At 33.5% G+C, this 26,028-nt stretch overlaps 1 protein-coding gene across 9 annotated transcripts in view; it reads left to right on the top strand.

The window, feature by feature from the left end:
• LRRC7 (leucine rich repeat containing 7) overlaps positions 1 to 26,028 on the top strand; it is a 492,999-nt gene that overhangs the window by 245,509 nt on the left and 221,462 nt on the right. For all 9 annotated transcript variants that reach the window (XM_070592305.1, XM_070592302.1, XM_070592303.1 and 6 more), the window contains 3 exons: positions 3,875 to 3,953; positions 14,814 to 14,903; positions 18,656 to 18,712. In XM_070592305.1, coding sequence (XP_070448406.1) covers positions 3,875 to 3,953; positions 14,814 to 14,903; positions 18,656 to 18,712 — 226 coding nt within the window. The remainder of the gene's footprint in view (positions 1 to 3,874; positions 3,954 to 14,813; positions 14,904 to 18,655; positions 18,713 to 26,028) is intronic.

Genomic DNA, 26,028 nt, shown 5'->3' with positions numbered 1-26,028 from the left:
TGGTGGAAGAATGACTGAGCTGTGAAATGGTCAAATGGAGGCAGCAGGAAAGAGAACAAGAATTAATAACCCACAAGATCGATTCGTTCTTGAATAATTGGAAGTTGAACAGAAACTTTTTCAACCTAATTTTTTTTAAAAAAAAGGAAGGGCAAAGAAAATAATTAATTAATCAGATAAGGTAGTCTATTACATCTTTACTACGTCAAGATATTAATATTCTGTTAAGGCTATTTTGATTAATTCCATTGCAGTAAAAGCTTTGCTTCAGTTTTAAATTCTGAACATGGAAATGTCATTTCTCATTTGGCAGTATTTCTGTGAACATATTCAAAATGGATTTTGCGGTATAGTGACTGAAGTGAACATATTGGGAAATATTACTACAACGTTCTAATTTGGAGAGTAAACTTTTATTGATGTCATCTGCTACTTATGAATAGGGCAATAGTCCATTTTTTAAACTAAATACACCATTTTGCTATAAAACACAGTGTTCCCCATATAATTATTTTAGATTACAGTCCTTCTTGGTTATTCAGCCTAAGTTTGAATCTACTCTAAATTTAATGAGCTTGAATCTCCAGGGATTCCTAAAAGACGAGAGCTCGTGATGCCCTTAGAAGAGAGTACCTTACAGGCCTGCGTGAGAAAGTTTATGAGATGTCTCAACTGAAAAATAAGGATTAGAACATGAATTGTAATGGTCTACAAATGTTTGACCCTGTTTCCTACAGCAATCACAAGTAAAAATGGTTGGAATAAGATACACTATTAAAGTGAAGGATATTTATCCCCCTGTTTCTGGATAAACAAATTTGAAAATCAAAACAAAGTTCATCTTAGAAAATATGTGTGTATATGTATATACGTACACAGACATACACATATATATTACCTTTTTTTAAATTGAAAATGCCATGTTTCAGAGGACAAAGACTAGTTAATAAAAGTGTGGGTTCTATAATCAAATCTGACATAACTTTAATAGGAAGTAACATAAAGGAGTAAAAAAGAACAAAAGATATGGTGTTAAAAAAATGAATTAAATTCCACCTGTATCCATTTCCATCTATAAACAGCCATTAGATATTTAAATGTCACCTAATCATTGAGAATGTGTAGTTCCTCATTCATAAAATGAAAACAATATTGCCTAATATAAGGTCCTCACAGGATTATTAAAAGAATTATATTCTTTTCCACAGTGCCATAGAGAAGTGTAAGTTACCTTACCTCTTGCTAGTACTTGAATTTTATTTAGTATTTATTAGGTACTTATTAAGTGCCAGACATGATACTAAGTGCTTCATCTTCATACCATCTAATGCTCAGATCAACTCTTTGAGTTAAGCAAGAAATGAGTAAGTGATGTTCAAATATTACAATATCTGCCTAAGATTATGTGGCTAGTTAAGTGACAACACTGGGATTTGCAGACCCTTTCCAAGCTGTGCTTTTAATTACTATGCTATAGTAAACTCTCCATGTTTATAGTGAACTACCAGTTAAAGGTATACTCTAAGAACTTTTCCTAAACTTTGGGATCCATATATTAGTATACATGGTAAAGTTCCCCTGACAGCCTATTTTTCCAAATGTGTTTCAACTTTCATAAGCAAATTAAGATAGCTCTGCAAAAATACAAAAATATTGCTCAGCATAAACTAGTTATATATATATTTATTTGTTTATATTATAATATATGTATTTATAAGTACATATTATAAACATTTATTTATTTATAATTTAATTCCCTAAATGCAAGAGCATTTATCTCAGCTGCTACATTGATTAGAAGTTGGAATATTCTTTCAGTGCACTAATTTCTACCTCTTCACTGTGTTCTCTTAGGTAGATATATTTTACAAATTTATACCTCAAGCCAGGTCATTTTGACGTGATATTTGGTTCCTTTGTTGACTGACACCATCTGCTTCTGTTTATTTCTAATGATTACAGATAGCATTTATGCAGCACTTTATGACAATTACTTTATCTGCCTTCTCTCTTTCAATACTCATCACAACTCTCTTTTGAAATCATTCAGATAGTTACCACTTTGCAGAGTAGGAAACTAAGACATTGAACATTTAAATGACTTTCCTAGGATTGCATAACTAGTAAGTGATAAAGCTGGGATTCTATCTGAATCCAATAAACTCTGCTCTGAACAACTCTAAGTTTAAACTGTAAACAACATAATACAAGTTTTTAAACAAATAATGCAGTATCATTTTCACCGCAGCAGGGAATTCCATTTTCAGTAGAAGATAAAGAGATACAGACTTTTCCTTAAAATTGGATTTTAATTTGCGTCTGCTTCCGTGTCTTGGTTTACACATAATTTAAGGAAAATCATCCTGAGGCGGGCACTTGTGGAGATAAGGCATCAGGCACACCAGCATGTAATGAGCCCAGGCCAGGGACTGAACTGAAAAAGCTGCAGGGAGAAAAGAAGAGGCCTTACGCCCGTGTTGGTTGCAGATTTCCTGGTGGCTTGAGGGTTAGCTTATTGACTTCTTTGCCATTTTGTTAACGTCTAGTCAATGAGGGCAGCTCTAGGTGTTACGGCCTTTACAAAAAGGAGAATTGTCCTTTTTCATTCAATTCATACATAATGGAACTCCTGCACTTCGGTGGGTTTTTATTAAGTAGCCAAAATATCTCAGCAATAATTTTAGGCCAGCATAGCTTCTGATGAAATTTCACTTAGGGAGAAAGGGCGTGAGATGCGTTCCCTACCCTCTTTTGTACCCTTCCTGTGCTGTGACTGAACGGCCTGTCTTGGTTTGGCTGTCCTCCTGCTGCTCCACTGGGCTTTGAGGTCCTGTGGACATGGTGGTCTTGGTCAACAGAATCTAGGAAAGTCGAGGGCTTTCTTTCTTGACCGTCTATCATCAAAATGTTCCACTAAATCCTACCATGAAATGTTCCTTACCTTTCCTTCAGATGTGAAGTACTCGGCAGGACTAGTACTTTATAGAAATCTTTACTTCCTTAACAATAGTTCAAAAATTGAGAGAGGATACTACTGCAGGCGTATAGGAGTGGCTTCGTATGGCTGTTTTCTCTTCTAACTTTGCAGGGCCCAATATCTGATTCATTTGTGCCAATTGATTGAAATGTCTTCCACATCTTTTATTTCTCTGACCCTCGCATTTATGGATTAGATTTGTGGCTTACTGATTTTCAGGAAGCAACACTTGTGTCACATAGCCAACAGCACAGCTGTGACAGTGGATGAGCAGCTCTGCAAGGGCCATCAGCCAGGCTGGCTACCTCGGACTCCAGAGAGGACCCAGGAAGGGCTGCTCAGAGCCACACGCTGTGCCAACAAGGAAGAATTGCATAGAACTTGTTAGGGCCCTAAATTGGTTTGGGAATATCTGTAGGTTCCGTAATTTCTCCTTAGGTGTTTTTCACCTGTATGTGTTCAATCATTTCCGTCTCATAAAATGAAGGGAGCAAAGATTTTATCTTCCGTTTTCTTATATCTGCTGATTTCCCCTTCCTCCAGTAACAGCACTGTAACAATAAAATAAACCCAAACTATTTTTATTTCTTTAGATTAGTGAAGAGCCAAGATCTATCTTATTCCAAATATATAATTATCCTCAATTTTATACCTGATTTCCAATTATTACTATCATAAAATGTTAATATTCAACTTTTATTTTTAAAATATATGTACATGTTATATGACATTAATATATTATTTTAAGTTATTATTCTTACTTAATGATTAGTCTAATGATGTTTACACTGTGTATTGATTTGGAGTTTTAATTAATTATTCTTAATATTAGAACTACAGTTTAAAGAATGATTGCCAGAACTTTTTTATTTATGTATTTTTTGTTTTGCATTTTAGGTGTACAAGAATTTCCAGAAAACATTAAGTGCTGTAAGTGTTTAACAATTATTGAAGCCAGTGTCAATCCCATTTCTAAGTAAGTATAAGTGATCATATTTTATTTATGTTTATGTTACCACTGGATAATAATTTACCAAGATAAAAGAAATTCACATAATAAATTAATTTTAAATGCTTCATTTAAAATTCAATTTAATAGAATGATGGGAAAGGAATAATAAAATCAGAATAGTTCAACAAAATGTAACAAAAAGCATTGTTGAGTAAAATGAAGGCCTAATTGGCACAAGAAGGCATTACTTTGAAGCAAACAAGGTCATTATTTTTCTTTGGCTCTCAGACAACATTCCATGGAAGAGAGCCCAAACTAAGGCAACAGTTATTAGTTATAGGCTTGGTAGATAATTAGCATCAAGGATCTGATGAAAGTTCAAGAGAGTGCAAGGGTTTAAGGTATTGATAGATGCATGAAAATAGCTAACCATGTAGTTCAGGCTGAAAAAGGAATTAAGAATGACCAGAAAGAGGGAGTATCTGTGTTCCAGAGATTACAAGAAGAGCAAAAAGACAATCCTATATGGATAACAGAATGGAAGGCATGAGTGGTTAAAGGTGCTGCGATCAGAGAAAGGGTATTTGTGGTTAACCATCTGTTAGTAGAGAAATGCCATGGGAAAATACGACTCAGCATGTGACTTTGATGGGAAATTATGACTGTGGCATAGTGATCAAGCGTACTGTGGAGTCAGGTAGGTCAAGAAATCATGAAGTGAGTGGATTGAATGAGACAGGAAGCTGAACGTTAAACTCACTTAACAATGGAAGTGCAAATAAAATCTAGAAAGGCTATTGACAGTGGTAAAAATATTTGGAAGAGATTGAAACAAATCAATGGTATTGGGGTGCAGGTAATGAGTTTCAAAGTAAGATTGGCATTTTAATTACGCCAAAACTGACAGCAGGACTTGAAAAAGATACTTCAGTCCTTTGTCCACATGAAGTTGAGGAGACTGGGAGAAACTGAAGCCCATTGGGAAGGCATTCAATGAATACAGTGTTTCCAAAAGAAAACAAAAGGAAGTTTATCAAAGAGAATTTAAAGGGAAATTTTTCACCAGTAGAGTTGAGAGGGAATAGTAAGGATGGTTTCTCTATGGACCATGAAGAGAGGCTGCAGATGAGAGTAGGAATGGAATAGAATATGAAAGAATGAGATAGAAGTTTAGATGGGGATCTTTACAGTGAAAGCTTTGTGAAATAATTTGATGCGTTTAGTCGAAAGTATAGAACATTAAGCAATAAAATGTGTTTGAAAGATACAACTCTTCTACCTCAAAAGTAAGGGAGAAAAAGTCCTGTGAAGAAGGTTTTCCAAAACTCTTGAGCCAAAATGCACTTTTCTCAGCAAAGAAATAGATGTTGCTAACTTCTCACATCAACACTACAGCCAGTTCGCTGATTTGAGTTGTAATCCAGGACAGATGATAAGTTGTTCTGCTTTCTAGTTCTTTAATTCTAATGGCTCATCTTGTTTAAGAATCGTGGAGAGGCCTTTAGGAGTGGAAGTCAGATGACAATTTACATTTTTAAGAAGCTTAAAGTATGTAGTTTTATTGGCTGTGTCTCTGGATTATTTTCATATATTTAACTTTTTAAAAGATGAATGAATATGACGTATTTCATCCAAGAATGCTGAACACTAAAAGCATTCAGCAACTTGGGAATTCGTTAAAACTTACTTGCTTGAAGAGTCAATTTAAATAGTATACTAATTTTAAATCCAGACTTTTTTAAAGATATAATTTACATACAGTAAAATTCACCCTTTTAGGTGGTATGGCTCAGTGAATTTTGATAAATGTATACAGTCATAGAACCACCATAATCAAGATATAGAATATTTTCGTCATCCCAAACAGTTGACTCAGCCCCATCATCCACGGATCTGATTGCTATCCCCATAGTTTTGCCTTTTCCAAAATATCATATAAATGGTATCATATTTTTGTGTCTGATTTCTTTTATGTAACAGTGATTTTGAGATTTCTCCATGTTGTTTCAAGAATCATTACATTCCCTGTTATTTCTAGGTGGTATTCCTTTGTATGGATATACCACAGTTTATCTATTCAACAGTTAATAGACATTTATATTGCTTCCAGTTTGGGGCTCTTATTAATAAAGCTGGCATACATATTTATGTATAAGTGTTTGTGTAAGCATATGTTTTCACTTCAACTGGGTAAACACCTAGGAATGCTTTCCTGGGTAGTGTGGTATGTGTATGTTTAACCTTATAAGAAATTTCCAAACTGTATTCCAAAATAGCTTCTCTATTGAGGATTCCCACCAGCAATTTATTAGATTTTCTGTTCCTCATCTTTGTCAGAATTTGGCACTATCAGTTATTTATTTTTTCTATTTTAACTAGTCTAGTAGATGTGGTATCTCATTGTGGTATCTCACTATAGTTTTAATTTACATTTTTAATGTCAAAGTAGCATCTTTTCATGGATTTATTTACAGTCTGTATTGCTTCTTTAATAAAAGTTCAAATCTTTTGTTCATTTTTATTGACTTGTCTTTTTATTATTAAATTAAAAGAATTCTTTGTGTATTCTTGCTAAGACCTTTATCAGATAGATGTTTGCAAATATTTGCTCCTATTTTATGCCTTATCTTTTCATTTTCTACATAGTGACATTCAAAGAGAAGTTTTTAATTTTGACGAAGTCCTATTCATAAATTTTTTTGTGGTTTATGCTTCTTGTTCCTATCTAAAGACGTCCTTGCTAAATGCATAGTCATAAGTATTTCCCCCTGTGTTTTCCTCTGAAATTTTTATAATTTACATTTTATGCATAGGTCTTTGATCCATTTAAAGTTGAGTTTTGTATATGTGCAAGGTGTGAAGGTCAGGGTTCTTTTTTTTTGCATATAGATATCCAATTGTTTCTGTATTATTTGTTGAAAATATTATCTTTTCATTATAAAACTACTTGATTGCCTTTTATGTAAACCAATTGATCATGTGTTGGATCCATTTCTGGGTTCTCTATTTTTCACATTAATCTGTATGCCTGTTCTTACACCAATTCCATATTGTCTTAATTGTAGCATTATAATAAGTCATACAATCAGAGAACATGAGTCCAACTTTGTTCTTCTTTATCAAAATTATTTGGGTTATTCTATGCCCTTTGCTTTTCCACACAAATTTTTTAATCAGCTTGCCAATTTCTACAAAAATATAAAAGCCTTCTTGGATTTTGATAGAGATTGCATTGAATCTGCAGATCAATTTGGGCAGAATGGACATCTCAAAAATATTGAGTATCCTTATCCCTGAGCATCCTATATCTCTATACTTGATTAGAGCTTTTAAAATTTCTTTTATCAATGTTTTATAGATTCAGCATACAAATCTTGTACCTGTTTTGTTCATTTTGTTCCAAGTATTTCATGTTTTTTGGTGCAATCGCAGATGATTTTTCTATTATTCAAGTATTTATTGCTGGTATATGGAAATACTATTGACTTTTTTATATTGATCTTATATCCTGCAGCCTTACTAAATTCACTTATTAGTTCTAGTAGATATTTTGTATGTTGAGGAAGGGGGGATTTTCTATGCAGACCATCATGTCCCCTGTGAACGAAGACAGTTTTATTTCATCCTTTTAAATTTGTATGCCTTTTATTTATTTCTTTTTCTTACTTTGTTGTCCTGGCTAGGACTTCCTGTACTATGTTGAATAGAAGAGGTGAAAATGGGCGTGATGTCTTGTTCCCAATCTTAGGGAAAAAGCACTCAGACTTTCACCATTATGTATGATTATTACTTATTTTTTCATACATGCCCTTTATCAGGTTGAGGAAATTTTCAATAACCCATTCCTCATTTTGTTTTGAGCCCTCACCAACAGGACCCTCAAAGTTTAGATGTCTGCCTTCAATCTTTTCGAGGAAACATAGGCTTTCTCTATGATGCTCTTCAACAGCTGTCTGGTCTCTGACCACTACCTGGCTCCAAAGCCAATCCACATTTTTAAGAATTTATTACGGGAGAATCCTAATTCAAGATACCAAAATCTGTGTTAGTTTTCTCAAGCTGCATAAGAGATTACCACAACATAGTGACTTAAAACAACATGTGTCTGTTGTCTGTTAGCTTCTGTGGGTCAGAAATCTGGGCATGAGTTAGCTGAGTTCTCTGCTTCAGTGTTTCACTAGGCTGCAATCAAGGCATTAGTCAAGCTGTATTCTCATCTGAAGGCTCAACTGGAGAAGAATCCACTTTCAAGTTCACTGAGGTTCTTGGCAGAATTCAGGTTTTGCTGTTATTAAGCTGAGAGTCCCAGCTTTTTGCCTGCTGGTAGCTGGAGGCCACTCTTGCATCACAGAGGCTGGTACAGCTGCCAGTCATGTGACCCTCCCCATAGGCACTTCACAACGTAGCAGCTTGTTTCTGTAAGGCCAGCAGCTGAGTAAGAGTGGGTCTCCTAGCAAGATAGAGTCATATAACGTGATAAAGTTATAGGAGTGACGTCTTATATTTGTCACATTCCATTCATTAGAAGCAAGTCACAAGTCCTGTCAACACTCAGGAGGAGAAGATTATACAAAGACTTGAGCAGCAGTAAGTGAGGATCATGGAGGTCACCTTAGAATCTACCCGCCACATCTTTGATATCTGGTTTGCTGAGACTTTTTGATATCAGTGGTTGTTGAATTTTGTCAAAGCTTTTTTTTAAAACATCTATTGGCATGATGATATGCTTTTTCTTATTCAGTCTGATGATATGGTGGATTACATCGATTGGTTTTTGAATGTCAATTCAACTTTGCATTCCAGGGATAAATTCTGCTTCATCTTGAAGTGTTAACTCTTTTTGTAAATTAATGACTCTTATTTGCTAATATTTTGTAAAGGATTTTCCCATCTATATTCACCAGGCCTATTAGTCTGAAGTTTCTTTTCTTGTAATTTCTTTGTCTGGTTTTGATATCAGGGTAAAACTGGCCTCAAAAAACAGTTGGGGAATATTTTCTTCTATTTTTTATGAGAAATTGCATAGACTTGGAATTATTTCTCCCCTAAATATTGGTAGAATTTGCCGGTGCAAATTCTGGGCCTCCCATCTGGGCCTACAGTTTTCTTTATGGGAAGGTTTTTAATGACAAATTTAATTTCCATAATAGTTATAAAGCTATTCAAATTATTTACATTTTCTTGAGTGGTCTCTTGTAGTTTGTGTTTTTCAGGAATTTGTACATTTCATGTAAGTTTTCAAATTTATTGGCATCTCATTTTTCATAATATTGTTTTACTAGTCCTTTAATATCTACAGGTTCTCTAGTGCTGCCCTCTTTTTCATCCCTGGTTTGGGTAATTTGTGTCTTCTTTCTCTTTTTGCTTGATCGGTCTCAATAGAGATTTATCAATTTTATTGCTGTTTTTATAAACCCGATTTGGGTTTCATTGATTTTTCTCTACATATTACTTTTCTGTTCATTTTCTTTGACCCAAGAAATCTACAACATAGTAAGTTATGAAAACCCTGGAATATAAAGCTTACAGTTTTGAGTGTTATCATCTTAGTTTTAGTTTTAGTTTTAGATGAGAGCATCATAGTGTAGTCTGAATGCCTTAACGAAGTTATTGGTGAAAATTATCACAATAAAGCTGAAAACAAGAACTACTCAATGAGAGAAGCATGGACCAATGTTTACTGAAAACCTATCATGTCTCAGGCTTTTAGATACATTATTTCATTTTCATCTTCACAGCAACCTAATGAAGTAGATAAATCTTACCTACTTTACAGATGGAAATACGTGAACATAGTATTTGAATTCCTGGGTTTCTTTCACTATGTTTCAGCAATTCTTAAGAAGTATTTTGATTTGAGTTTAAATTAAAAGATATATTTTGAAATATTGGAAATATTCATCATATTCAACAATACAGAAATTACTAATAAATTCTGGCACATCTACCACATGATGCAAAGTTTACGTGTATGGTAACCATATATCTCTGTTTGCTCAAGTCATCCCAGTTTGCACCTCTCAAGGTAGCTTGATCAATAATAGGTCCTTTTTAATTCTCAAAAAAGTCCTAGTTTGAATGATAGATTATGTAGTTACTCTGCGTATACAGCAAAATCGAAAGATAATTACAAAGTAAAGGGAGAAATCATGATACAAGTTTGCAGTGATGTTAAAACAGTTAACTGGAAATTAGATTAGAAGGAACTACATGAAATGATAATGATCGCTGTGTTAAGGAAGTGGAATTATAAGCAATATTTTTCTTTTCTCTGTATTTTCCAAACATTCTGTAATATTGTTATATTAATGTTATAATTTTAGCTGTATAAATTAAAATGCTTAGATGTAAAATATCTTTCCAGTTAGAATAGACTTTACATTGGCTGGTTAATCACAACTTATAAAGCCTGTAATTTAATTTGGCTTTAACCGTTCAATTATGGGTCAAATGCCTGTAACATGTTTTCATTTAACTATTAAGTAAATGCAATTAGAAAAGAAAAATGTTGAAACAAAGTTGTCTGCAGCCAATCTTAATTTGCCTATTCCAAGAATAAAATTAGCATTAATAAAAGCATTTAAATTAGTATTCAAGTTAATATTGAAAGATTAGAATGAAAATAACACCAAGGAAAAGTAATATAGTTTCTCTAATTTACTGAGTTCTTATTATGGGTCAGGTAATCATTTAATCGTTGGAGCAACTTTGGAAGTGGATATTAGTATCATTTTACAAATAAGGAAACTGAGTCTTACAGAGATAATAATTGAAAGAACCATGATTCAAACCCAGGTCTTTTGACATCAGGGCCCATGTGCTCAGACACTAAACCTTAGGGATGTCTGCTTCTATTAACCTTTCTTTGTTGTTGTTTGAATATGCCACTTTTAACTTAAGCCGTTAATAAAATGAAAGTGTTTCCTTAGTAGAGAGAATTATTTACCAATATATATTAAACATCTATTCTCTAAATTTTTTAATGTATCAGTCAAATGTGAAAACCACCAGTTACTTTAGGATAGTAAAATCATTTCACTATTGAGAGCTCCCTTACTCAGTGTGAAATGTTGGACTTCATTGAGTAGCTTGAGGAAAATAAGAACAACTCATGATTGTCATCTTCATCAAGTTTATCTAGCTTGCTAGGGAATATCTTCCTCAAAAATCCTTGTACATTCCTTTGGAATTAGTGATATTGACAAGTGGGGCCATTGTCTCTAATAGAAGCTCCCAAATTGTACCATAAAATTAGTAATAAAGTCGTTTATCTTTTTTAGCAGACCTACTGACTTTACATATCTTTCAAATAATATGTTTTCAAAGTACAATACTAGATCATTGAAAAGATTAAAAAATTCCTTGTCCTGAAAGAATTTATGATTTATCCCAGGAATGGAAAATGCCCAACACTTGTACAAAGCGTGATTGGTATAAGTACTTTGCTAAATCTATTAATAGAATCCTATGGGGAAAGTGATGAAGAAGACATTAATTTTGAATGTAAGTACAGAGTAACTGTTCAATAAATTCTGGTTGAAATGAATTGAAGTAAAAATACACATGACATTAAATGAGACATACTGTATAAATATACTCTGTAACTCTACATTTTAAAAAAAGAAAGGTTCAATATAAAATGTCAACACATTTCTGTTTATAACTAGGCTGAAAAAAGTATCTTACTTTGTATTCTGGTTTTTCGTGTAACTTATTTTTGGCAGTCCACTTTTGCAATTGGAATCTGTGCAATGTGATCAAATCTTCAGTCTTCAAAGAAATCTTCTATGTAAGAATCCAGATCCTGCAGCAGAAACTTTGCCAGATAAGCAGCAATAAAGAAATATATTTTTGATCAATGATGTAGTAAAATGTAATACCATTTAGTGCCTACATATGTGGAATAATAGATTAGGGGGTGATGGATAGTTATAACTGTCCCTATAACTAGAAAATTAGTATTTTTAAAGGCTTTTTACTCATTAAAAGTTACAATGTTAAAGTAAATTATTAGATCAAAGGTTTTAATATTCTTCTCATTTTACACATATTAATCTTCTTTTTAAAAAGTCATAAGTGATTCCTTCTTTTGAATGAGTATAGAAATCAAAAAGGACATTAAAGTAAGATAGTAGTTAAATTTGGATTGAAGTCTATTGAACATCTGGGTCATTATCATAAAAACTATCATACTATCAGGATATGAGCTTTAATATATTACACTATCTAATGTATTATCTAATGTATTACAACAAAGGAAACCATAGAGAAAAACAGTTATCTCCCATAGGTTTTTTTAATCTTGTAAAAAAATTCAAACCTTTGAGTCATGCAGTCAATACCCTCTAAATCTTGTCTGCTACTGATATTCTCAAATCTTAATTCCTAATACTCTTGTACATAAAGTAGTCCCTCTAAAATTTGTCTTCTTTTTGTCATCCATCGCTGATGAATTCTTACCTCTACATTATAAAAACCCTCACTGTTCTCCTGCCTCCTTTCTCCTTCTTTCCTATTTTCATGAATCCTACCTCTTTTTAAGAGCAAATTTATGGAAAAGTCCTTTATGAAGCCATATACAAACAATCCAACTCCAAAATACAAATTGGAACAAGATATTTGCAGCAAAAATCATCAGCATAAGATTTGTGTCCTAAGAGTTTATAAAGAATTCCTACCAATTGATATAAAAATATTAATTGTGTTTAGTTTGGATTTCCCAGAAGCAGATGTTTAGAAAAGAATTCAGCAATATGTTTAGGAGATGGCCTCAGGAAATACTTGTTGAGGGTGTGTTATCAAGTTATTTACTGATATGCACCACTGGACCTTAATCTCTTTGGGGAACTCTGGGAAACAGTGTAAAACACATGCCACAGAGTCATCAATCACAATAGGTAAGGGAGCTGAGGTATTTATACTCCTGCTAGTCAGTAGTTGAGAACTATTCCTGAGGGACATTAATCTCTTGTAACCAGGTATATAACTTAAGTAATCTTTTGTTCACCAGGATATATGTACAAAAATATTCACAGAAGTACTGTTCATAATAGAAAACCAAAAACTGGAAAGAAATATAATGTTTATAGGAAGGAGAATAATAAACAAATTGTGGTATATTCATACAATGAAATATTATGCTATTGTGGCCAGTCATCTACATCAAAATAGATGAATTTCAGGGCTGGCCCCGTGGCATAGTGGTTGAGTTCAGCATGCTCCACTTCAGCGGCCTGAGTTTGAGGGTTAGGATCCCCAGCATGGACTTACACTGCCCATCAGCCATGCTATGGCAGTGACTCACGTATAAAATGGAGGAAGATTGGCATAGATGTTAGCTCAGGGCTAATCTTCCTCAAGACAAAAAAAAAAAAAGGGGGATGAATTTCACAAATCTGATGTTAATTTTTTAAAGTCTCAGGAAAATGTTCATACTATGATTTGATTTATATTATGTTTAAAAACATGCAAAACCATGTGACTTTTTTTAGATATTTAAATAGGTGTCATAAAACTCTTTAAAAGGCAGAATAGCAAATATCATTCAGGAATTTGTGGGGCAAATAGGAAGATGTACTCAGAGGGGTTTAAAAGTATTGGCTCTATTTATTAAATAATATTGTGGGCATACATATATTCTTTTGTATATATGAAATATTTCATAATAAAAGATTGGGCAGGGGAAGAGAAAACATAGAATGAAACTCAGATGCAATATCTCAGGAGTAGGAGAAGAAGCAGGAAAAGTAGTATAGTAGGAGCCAAAAAGGAGAGAACAATCAATGATGGCAGCTGTTTGCTAGGCAGTGTGGGATACAAAATGAAAGGAGGTGAATGGAACTGGTACCTAAGAGGCTCTTGGAGGCTTCGGTGAGCGCAGTTTCAGGAACAGAGCTGGGGTAAGTGCCAGAAAACAATGGCTTGAGGAGTAGTAAAAAGCAGTGAGTATAGGCAGCTGTTTAAACAATTTTGTCAGTAATTGCGATAGGTTGTAATTTGAGGGGAAGGCAAATTTGAACACTATTTAAAAGTATTTTATAAAAGATCATAGTCTTGTCTAGACCACAACTAAAAGCATTAAAAATGTTTAAATAAAAGTGTAATTATAGGAAAATATTCAGTATCCTTAGTCTCCTGGAAAATCCTCGAGTTAAATCTTTTTGGTGAAAATGACTTCAATATTTCAAATAATTATTTCATCTAACTGGTAAAATTTCCCCAAAGGACATTTTCTCAACTCTTTTAATGCCTCTTACAACTTTCAGGATTCTGTTTAATTATTGTTGCAATGTTCTTGCTCATTTTTAGTGAACATGAATTGAACCAATTTGAACTATAATTTACATACATGTTGAGACTGCATTAAAGAAATTACCCGTTAAGAGGACAAAATACTCCTTGCCTTTTCATGTTGGACAGCTTTAGTCATCATTGTAACAAATCGTAGACAAATTTTAATGACTGAGTTAAAGAGTAAGTGGATCTCCTTGCCTGACTATATATGTGAATATTCCATTGAGAAAGAACATTAAATTTAAAGTTACAAAACATGGCGTACAACTTGAAATTTCCAAAAAAAAGTATCTCACTGGTGTGTATAAGCTTAGGGCAAAAGGAAGAGATCATGGTGCTGCCTCTGGCAGTGCAGTGACATAAATCTCAGCATAGGAAAGCAACATGGTCAGGGGGCGAGTGCCATTTATTTTAATAACAGGCAAAATTTTCAAGCTGTAACAATATGCTCAATAAATTCTCCCATTACTGTGATACCAAAGGAGAGCTGAAAAATGTCTTACGCTTCTATTTTTTCTCCTTAGAGATATATTTTTGTTCTGTTTCTATGGCAACATTGATGCAGTGACTAAATCTTTACCTCCTTTCTAGACTCCCTGATGGCTTCACGCAGCTTCTAAACCTGACCCAGCTTTACCTGAACGACGCCTTTCTTGAATTTCTTCCAGCCAATTTTGGAAGGTAAGAATAAGAAATTTAAAAGATGCAATTTTTATTTCACTTCACGTAAGTACTCTACCAGCACCAATAGGCGAGGCTTCAAAAGTAACCCTTGTGATTAAAGATAGACCTCATTATTATTCAATAAAGGAGATGTCAATTAATGAAGCATTTTGCAAAAAATAGTAAAACTAGGTCTTTACATGTGATTAATAATCAAATAAATCCCAGGTGAATTAGGGAGTTATTTACAAAAAAATAAAACCAGAAATGATCTGGAAAAACATGCACACGATACTTATGGCTCTTGGGTTGGGAAATACCTTTATAGCATAGAAACAAAGAAAAATATCATAAATGGAAAGGTAGATTCGACTACATGAATACTTTTAAAATAAAATGATATTGGAAATATTTTTAAATTAAGATAAAACAGTAAGCTGGGAAAATTTTTCACCACATATAACAAACAAGTTATTTATATCCTTAACATAAAGAATTCTTACAACTGAATGTGAAGATAAAGATCTCATTAGAGAAAAGTGGGAAAATGTCATGTACAAGCCATCCATTATAAAACGTACAAATTGCCAATAAACATGTGAAAAATGTTTATCCTCACAAACAATAAAAGTAATACAAACTAAAATGACAATAAATGGCTCTGTGTTCGGGCATATTGCGAAAACGGTTTATAGAGTTGGAGGAAAGACAACCTCACAGGCTCAGATGGAATTGCAAAGTGTTATGAACTTCGTGCTGTGCAGTGTGCTTTAAAACACTGAAAATATTTACAGCTATTGCCTTTGTAATTAGTTTCCAAAAAATGTATCTTATCACCATCAGATATCACACTAGCATTTATGGACAAGGATATTATCATTATTTACAATATGAAAAATTGGAAGCATATATCCATCTAGGAGGTTGTTAATGTGTTATGGTCCATGCATATGACAATACTATGTACCAATTTATAATCTTATTTAGGGAAAAATTTTTTAAATTTCTCTTATAAGTTATGCTTAGGAGCATACTATAACAAAATATATAAACTATGTTTCCAATATGAATATGAGTATGCGTGAGATAAAAGAGCGTTTCCTTGGAAGTGAAATATGGATAATTTTTATTGTCATCTTTATATTTTTTAATATTCTACATTGTTTTGGAATGAACATCTATTTTTTTCTCTCAATTTTATTAAGATATAATTGACTTGAGCCCTGTATATGTTTAAAATGTAGGGCATAGATGACTTGCCTTACGTATTTTGCAAAATGATTACCACAATAAATTTAGTTAACATTCATCATCTCATATAGTTACCAAAAAAAAAAATGTTTTTTCCCTTGTGATGAAAATTTTTAGGATCTAATCTCTTAGCAACTTTCAAATATATCATACAGCAGTGTTAGCTATGGTGACCGTGTTGTACATTACATTCCCACAACTTAGTTATCTTATAACTGGAAGTTTATACCATTTGACCACCTTCCAATTCCCACAGCCCCCGCCCCCGTCTCTGGTAACCACAAACTTGGTCTCTTTTTCTGTGAGGTCTCTTTTTTAATTCCACATGTAAGGGAGATTATGCAATATTTGTCTTTCTCTGTCCTACTTATTTCACTTAGCATAATGCTCTCAAGGGCCACCCATATTGTCACAAGTGGCAGGATTTCCCTCTTTTTTGTGGCTGAATAGTATTCAGTTGTGTATAGATATCTATATCTATAGCTACAGATATATATACTACATTTTCTTTATCCATTCATCCGTCAATGGACACTTAGGTTGTTTCTATGACTTGGCTATTATAAGTATAAAAGATATATTTTTAAAGTTAAGACATTTTAAGTTTATTGTCAACTGCATTTTTCCAAGTGATCTTTGAAGTTGTTCAAATAATAGACTGAGTTTAACTCTACACTGTTGGCAGAAGCTAGTATATGACATTAAGAGGAGATCATTGGAATAACGAAGTCCCCTAACATGTAGTAGCCTCCATTTGCATATGGAGAGCACATCAGAACATTTCTCAAATCCCCTTACTTTTGCAGACCGTGATATCACAACACCTATGAACACCATACACTTGGACAGTTTTAAAAATTTACAGATATTCCAAAGAGCATTTGCCTAACTTCTAAATAAATTGGAACATCACCGTTCATTCATATAAACTAGCATTGTCCTTCTGGTACTGACCACAACACTACAAATATGTTTTTCATTTATCAAATCAGAAAATGTTTAATTATCACCCTAAGACACATTTTCTGGTCTTGAATTTTTGTCAATTCTCTTTTAATAGTCCTAATACAAAGGAAGAGATTTGGGTAATCAGAAAACATAATACCAAAACCAAAACCACTTGGAATTAGAATTCAATTTTGTGTAAATTGTCTGCCAAAATATGCTGTATTTTATTATTATTGTAATCTAAAAAAATTTTTTCATCTTTAGCTGAATCATTTAACAAAGGATGCTTAAGATCCTCTCCAAAACCTGAGATTTAGTGCCCCAAAAGCCAAAATAAGTCACAAAATATCACCATACTAGCACAAATGTCAAGAAGACTTGAGACATAGAAATGTTTAAGGAACCTCTTTTACTAGCGATATACCCAGTCTCTGAAGAACTGAATCAGTTTATTTCATGTATAAATTAAGAGTTATAAGATTAAAATTAAATTGTAAATTTGATAGGAGTCCAAACAAAAAGGAAAGAGAAAGCGACCTAGATGAATACCTAAAAGCACAGTAAATATAGGAGATTGTAGGTGACATAGTCCAAATGGGGTGGTGTTCCCAAACACTAAGAATTTGAAGAATCTAATTAAGATTTATTCTAAAGTAGCCTCAACTGAGTACATTTTAAAGTTCAGTGTAGACATTAACGAGAGTGTGTCCCAGACTGCAAAGTTTAATGAGTAGCTAAATCTGAAATGCATTCCTAATCCCAAATGTTATACAAACAGCAGAAACCAAGAACCCCTCTCATCCTCTTCACAGGATTTCCCTAGCCCCAGGACTGTCACAGGACAGATGATGCTGTAGATTTCAATGCATATGTTAAGATGTTCAGCTTAGAGTCAATGAGATATGGAATATTGTAACAATTTTCCTATTGTGCGATTAGTGATAATAGTAATTGCTAACACATGTTAAAATTTATGATGTGCCAGTCATTAGGCTTTACATGTGTGAGTCATTTAATATTCAAAATCCTATAAATTTGGTACTGTTATCACATACTCATTATAGATCAGGAAACTTAAGTTAGGAAGCGTTAATTAGTTTCCCCAGTGTCACAGAGATAGAGTATGGAAGAGTCTGAATTTCACCCAGACCTGTCTGACCACAAAGCTCAAGCCTTTAACCACTATGCTATACTATTTCTTTACAAGTTCACTTATAGTCTCTTGAGGGAAAGTATTGCCATGTTCCTGTGAACCCAGCACCTGGTATTTAGTAATTTGCTGAATGCATACAATTAAACAACCATGAATAATTTTTATAGAACATATGAATTTAGATGACTTGAACTTGATATCTTTCAACGATCTTTATTGTTAAGAAAGTGATACTGTCATTTACAGTGTTGATGCAATACTACTCATAATAAATTTGTATAATTCTTCAAAATCTGTCACTATGGTACTTATGTTTGGACATAGTTATTTGAATAATATAGTGATAATTGACTTTACCATAGGAATATTCTTTTATAAGAGAAATATTAAGAAGCAGTTTTTTTATTCATTTCTACAGACTTGTCAAATTGCGGATCTTGGAGTTAAGAGAAAATCACTTGAAAACTCTACCAAAGTAAGTGATTGCTTATTTTCTAAATTTTGAATAGTGATTTTTCATTAGTAGGAAAAAATGAATATTTATTTTGGCTATGCTTTGCCGTTTTGATTGAGTTACTTTTTCTATAATTTTTTTCCTAGAAGCTGAAAAGCACAGTATACTATAAGAGATTCATGTTAAGTAAGCATGTGTCCTGCCTTATAACATTGTATAATTACTTGTAAAGGTGGGAAGAGTCCATGTAAGGTTCTTCTCATAGCTGAACACACACCAAGAAATAACTGCATTGAAACTCATGAAACTGACACATTTTGTAACTCAAAACCAGTCAACAGTTTCAAAAGGCTCAACTTAATCAGATGCCTAATTCTTCAAGTTCATTTATGGAATGTGCTAGTTTTCGGTTTTCAAATAAGAATATGAAAAATATTTCGTTAAAATTATTAAAATTTTTCTAGCCACCCTAACGTGTTTTGGCAGAAAATTTATATTTGCACTAGCCTTTTCTACTAGTCTATGTAAAATTTGGTTTATATAAAAAACAAGACATTTTTATGTAAAAACTAATTCCCCAAACTTATGCAATGTTTAGTTTAATGAAATGCTTTGTTTCACTCAGCTTTACCTTATTCATGTCTAATAATAGAATTTTGTGTTGTACAGAAAAAAATGTTTCCAAAAGTCAAAAATTATTTAAAATTAGGCGTTTTTTGATTCAAATAAATTAATATGATTTGTATATGTTACAATTAAAATATTGAAAGTACTGTGTTGCTGTTATTCCCTCCTGCAATATTGCAGAAAAATATTGAGTGCGGTGATTAATTTTTCAAACATATCGGCAGCACTTAGAAACCTTTCCTCTGCTGAACCAAAACTTAATTTTATTTTTTACTTTTTAAATCCTTTTCCTAAGCAAACTATACTGAATTTTATTGATTTTTTAACTAATAGATTAATAATATAGCTTCAAGTACATTTCATGTATGATATTATGTATGAAAATTCTGTCAATGCGTATAAAACTTGCAATAATGCTATGGATATGCTACATTTGCTACATAAATATGCTACATTTAAATCTATACATAGAGATAAAACATCTATTCGTTCCTCCATAGTGGAAGGCCAGAAGAGATCATGGAAAGGAGGAAATGTCTCCATATCTGGACACCTTACTTTTGAGTAACCTTTGTTTAAACCAAAACATTATGCATACGTCTAACGGAAGCACCTCTTCCAGGTTGCAGGCATAAACTGAAATGGGAATATGGTTGCGAGTGTTTCTTGTTCGGCATTAATCTGCGAATGCAGCCAGTGCTGCCATTTCCATCCCCAGTGCTTTCAAGGTCTACATTTAGAGTAGAGAGGAAACATGGCTAAGTAGAAACTAAACCATGGTGGAAAAACAGTTGTCTCCTTCATCTAAATACATACGTTTAGATCAAAGAGAAAATAGTGAGTAGTGCAGGGGGACCCTTTCTCCTTGGCTCTCAAATAGCGGTTTTGATGTGAAGTGTAAAATAAATCTGACGTAGGTTGTCAGGTTTTTAAACATATATTTTTAAAATATAAATTTTAAATATAAGTTAAAACTTGACCGTAGATTGATAGTGTGGGCTTTATATGAGATAGCTGTGTGAACAGTTCAGAGGAATGAGTAACAGTGCTTGTCACTGGTGTGTGGGTATTGTGTTGGCTTTGAGACTGTGGCCCCATGTCAAACAGAATTAAAACAAGGAGAATTATATACATTTAACTACGTTTGGTATGAAAAACATTGTAAAGATGCGTGGAAATGTCACTGGGTCTCCTCAGGAAACTGTTATGCATGTATAACTTGAACAGCTGTTGCAGTTTTACATTTAAAGCACATTTTCAAAGTTATTTTCAGTCTAGTGTGTTCATTTTCTTATAGACAAAAGTCTAAAGGACCAAGAACATGCATAAGATGTGGAGAACTGTATGTTAGTTTTGGTGTCTATAAAATGAGAATCGTAGTGTGGAGTTCTGTCATGAATAAAAGTAAACTGTTTTCACTATGTATGATGCATAGGACCTGCCAATCACCAATCGAGACTGTAACTGAGAGATACGTGAGATTTTTCAACTATCCTTTATTTTCTACTTCCAATGAAAATAAAGGAAGAAGTGTAGTTTTGGGAAAAACAGTTTTAGTTTTATAAAAATTACTCCAAGAAGAACTAGCTCGTGGTGTCCTCAGGGATGCAACAAGATGTCGAGGCTTTCGTGGAGCCTCGGCGAGTTTCTCTTCTTTTCATCTTCTATCTTATAGTCTATGTGCCTGGCAGTCATTTCAAAATGGAAAAGTGTGTAAGAATTATGATATAACCTAAATTGAAATGGGTATCCTTTAAATAAACTGATAGAGACATTTTGATTTGTGCAGATTTTAGGACAAATTTTTTTCAGTAATTAAATAGAAGTTAGTATTACAAATTTTCTTACACTGTTACTTTATGATCATTCCTCTAGGTGAGTCAAATCAAATTCCTGTGATACACATTTCCTTAAAAGTCATTGAAACGGTCGATTATGTGTAATAATTGAGGATGCTGAACATCTGAAAAAACTAGATAACCAAAAGAAAAACCTCCAGATTTCATGATACAGTTTTTCTTCATGACAGAATTATTCTCTTAATTATATTTTTTAAGAGGGGGGTCAGAAGATGAGTTTGCTCCCATGCTGGAGTGTTTCACTAGCTATTTCTCTGTCTAGAATTCTCTTACCAGAAATCTTTGCATGGCTGGATCTTCCCTATGATTCACACCCCTCGTCAGATGTTGCCTCTCTCACATGATACAGGATTGTGCCCCCTTAGCCTTTATACCGTTTCGCTATTTTGATTTTCTTCATAACACTTATGGTTCTCTGAACTATTTTGACTCTTTGTTTACTTGGAGATGGTCTCCTCGGGAGAACAAAAGTTCCATTAAGGAGGGAGGGTTTTTTTCTGTTTTGTCACTGCTGATTCTGCAGTAACCAAAACAGTGCCTGGCACACAGTGAACACTCAGTAAATAAACAAGAGTGTGGATGCATTGATTCACAATGAGAAACATCTGTCCTGTGACCCGGACATTTTGTGTCACTTGATTATTTTTCCCCATAGAAAATTATATGGGATACCAAATATTATAATCAGATGAGTCTTTGGTGAGCATCACAGAGGCAGACAAGGATAAATGATTGGGAGTTCTCAGTGGCTGATAGCTGAACCCTGAAGTTTAAACCTACACATACACATGTAACCAGGCACAAACACTCCCTCAGGGGGTTTCAAGTCACACATAATAGCCAAGGCATGACAAGGGAGGAAAATCATTTCAAAGTAAGGAAATTAATATTTATAACAAATAAAGAGCATCCAAAAGTAGTATAACTTATGTCTTTGCTTTTGTTATTAAAATGTGATACATTTAGTCAAAAAACATAAAATATGTCAAGAGAAAAATGAAGGGATAAGAAGAAGTTTTTAAAAATGAAATTTAGGAACCATTTCCATGGAAGTAATCTACATGGTTAATGATAATGGTAGGATTTATCTTTAAATAAAATCGTTCCATATTTGTGAGAAGAATTTTTCCAATCCCTTAAAGTTAAAATATGATCTGTCCATTAATAATTTACTGTGGTTATGAGTAACTGTTTTATCTTGAGCTAAAATATGATTTTCTGTAAATGTCTGTGATAATCGTGAACATACGAAGTAATATGAAGAGAAGGAAACATAGATCAAACTAATATTAAAGTTTATGTTTGCCCTCCCTCCTGAGTGCACAAGCCGTGAAGCGTGATTCCTCAACCTGCGGTCATAATACGCTGACCAAGAGAGGAATAGTTCAAACACATTCCAGTAGAATTGCTGAGGCAATTTCAATAAACAGTAAACCCTGGCAAACAAATCTGAAAAAGAAAAATGGATGAACTTGGTGGATAAGAAAGTGTAAGAGTTGTTGGAAGAAGGGTTCAGAGTGGAGAGATGATAAGTCTGAAGTGCTAACAATCTCTTTTGGATCAAGGGCTTTGCTGAGAAGCTGATAAAAGCTGTGGAACCTGGAAAAGTATTAACTCTAAAATTCCGGTTGTAACTATTTCCAATGTATTCATGATCCATGGTGAGTTTTCACATTTTTATTTTCACCTAGAAGTAGACTATTTGGCTTTTTATGTAAAATTTGCCACACCAAAATGCCTTTTATACTATGAAAGAGCACCAAAAAGAGGGTCCTCTCAATTTTAAAGGACCAAATTTGTCAAATGGATAATTTTAATAATGTAACTGTTTCTGGTATATTCACTCAAAAGAGAATATTTTATTGAGCAAATTTTCTTTTGGGTTGTTCATAGGCTGACGTTTCACTATCATCTACGAAAGTTCTGAACTCTCTATAGAAAAAATCATTAAGGACTAATTTAAAGGAGGATTTTCTCTAGTACAAGCATCAGTCATACTCTGAAACCGCTAGACTATGTGTGCTTGAAAACTAGGAAATCGTAGATCTATTAGTTACGTGTGTTTATTCCTTTAGGCATCATTGCTTTTATTAAGCTATTTCCCCCCGAAAACAAAGATTCAGACACTACAATCTTCCCCTTCTGTAGGTGTCTAAGGACCCACACACAACACACATATTCACAGAAGGCAGCAAAATATTATATCTTATCTGGGCGTACTCTAAGAAAAAGATCCCCTTGAATTATAAATGTAAATTAAAAGCAAGGCTACATTAAAGCACTGTTAATGAGAGCCATTAGAGCAGGAAAGTCAAGAAAATACTGAGGGACTATTTCAGGTTGAAGAAGACCAAAGAGACTTTATAGCTAAAAGCAGTGATTCGCGATTGGTTCTTTTGCTGTAAAAAACGATATTGAGACAACCAGCAAATCTTGCGTGGGGAGGATTAGAGGGTAGCAGTGTGTCGGTATTGGCTTCTGGATTTGGATGGCTGTAGTTTGGCTTGGTGGTGAATGTTCTTGTTTGTAGGAAATACACACTGCATTACTGGGGAAAGACTGGGCACCGGGTTTGCAATTTACTCTCGAGTACTTTGGAAAAGTTATTTGTATGGTGCTTTGAAACTTTTTGTACTTTTATGATTGTTTCAACATAAAAACTTATTTTAAAAAGCTATTTTCAAACAAATTTTAAAAAGTAAAAAAACTATCAACACAGAAAATTAACAGCTTCATTTCTGAAATACTTGTAGATAAAGAGGGCAAGGGGAGAGTTTGCATTTTGTGCTAAAATGCTTAACCATTTGTAAAAATGGGCATTTAAGTGACAGAGGCTCTACTTATGTGAATATCATATGTAACGTGGATTTATTTTTTCCTACCTGACTGGCAATAAATACTCTGTATTCATAAATATCACTCAAATTTCTATTTGTTTGTAAATAACATGTTTTTAGTTTTCATATAAGTTCATTTATTCTTTTTAAGTAAGACTGCTCTTCAGGCAGACTTACAAAAATATAATGTACGTGTCATGTTTTCTTTTTCAAAACCTCTCTTCCTTTGTTACCCATTTTACTAGCAGTTATCATTGTCAGCATAATAAAGAAAAATTCACAAAATAATATGTATTCTGAACTAGATAAATGTGACCAAGTCATTTTCTATTCTCATTTCAATGTCCTATTAATGAATTTATCTCATTTGGCATGACTGTACTAGTTACTTCAATGAAATACAGCAATAGGTTCCTTAGCGCTATTGTAGCAAAACAGTCCGTTGTCAGGCACAGCTTACAGAAGAGCTTTTTGATGTTTCTATTAACTCTGGTTTTGTGACTATAATACGTAGCTGGATACAATGTGTTCTTATAATCATATTACCTTATGCTTTCACCAAAGTATATCAATTTACAAGGCATAGTGTTTTGCTAAATCAATGGTCCCATCCCATTCTGGGTTATCTTTATCTACAGTGACAATATGACAAACTAGCTAATAAGGGGTAACCGTGTTAGTGGCCTCTGGTTTAAGAGAATTGCCCTTAGAACAGGTGTTGTCTTTACTTCTTTTTACCTGGTCTTATATTTTAAAGTCAAATGAAATAAGTGATAATTATGACATTCTATGTTTAAAAGCTTTCTATAAATTATAATGCATCATAACAATGTAATTATTAGAGTCGTTTCTAAAATACCAAGCATGTGCTTTTCAGAGATTCATAAAAGGAAAGAGTGTGAACTCTCCATCTTGTGAACTAATTGTATTTCTTTTTAGCCTTATACTTTCAACATAAAATTCAGATTGAGAATATTATGGTTAGCTAAGTTTGTCTCAAGTCCAGTGAGGAGCTGGGAGACGGCACAAAAGCCCATAGTTTTCTATTGCTCTTTTCAGAGTACTTCAATGAGTGGCCGCTCTGATTTCTGATCATTAAATTTACCAGAAGATGACAACTGCCTGATCTAGGGGTGAAACTGAAAGTGTGGTGGCTTCAGTTTCATAACACGTCCAGGCTTAGTCTTTCACAGAACAGTTAGCCTGTACGAAGTTCTCTCTCACATGAGAGGAGCCATACCGTCTCCTTTGCAGTGACACAAACTGGATTGGCATTCGGACTCTTGCTGCTTGTTTACAGATTATTTACCTTCTCTGAACTCAGTGTCATTATTTTAAAGAGTACTAGGTAGTCATTACCTCCTTTAAAATGTAAACTGTGTTTTGGGTAATAGTTGATGAGAACGAGTCTTGCGATTGTTTAGAACCAGGAAACTATTTAAACAAAAGCAGTATACTCTGGCATTTAGAAAACTTGAGTGTGTGCCAGAAAAGACTGGCATGAGTTATATATTTTTTGTTTTACCTCATAAACATCTTATTAGACAAAGAATCGTGTTTTCTTAGGATTAAGTATTAGTTTTATATGTATACAAGTTATATATGTGTATTAAGTATTTAGTATTAACTATTGCCTTAAAAATAATATGATTCTAATATGCTTTTATTTTCAAGCAGTACTGCAATGAGAACTCATATAAATAGTTGTCTCTCATCCTCAATAAGTATACAAAAACTTTATATAGTTATCAATTCTTAAAGACTTTTTTCAAAATTCTTTTATTGAGGTCGTATTGGCTTATAACACTGTGTAATTTCAGGTGTACATTATTCTATATCGGTTTCTGTGCAGATTGCATCATGCTCACCACCAATAGTCTAGGTTTTATCCATCACCATACATGTGTGCCCCTTCACCTCTTTCACCCAGTGCCCCCTGCCCCTCTTCCCCACTGGTAGCCACTGATTTGTTCTCCTTATCCACATATTTGCTTATCTTCCATATATGAATGAA

Source organism: Equus przewalskii, chromosome 24, assembly GCF_037783145.1.
Source record: "Equus przewalskii isolate Varuska chromosome 24, EquPr2, whole genome shotgun sequence".
Lineage (NCBI taxonomy): Eukaryota > Metazoa > Chordata > Mammalia > Perissodactyla > Equidae > Equus > Equus przewalskii.
Note: the sequence above shows the minus strand (reverse complement) of the source record. Positions and strands in the feature narration are given on the sequence as shown.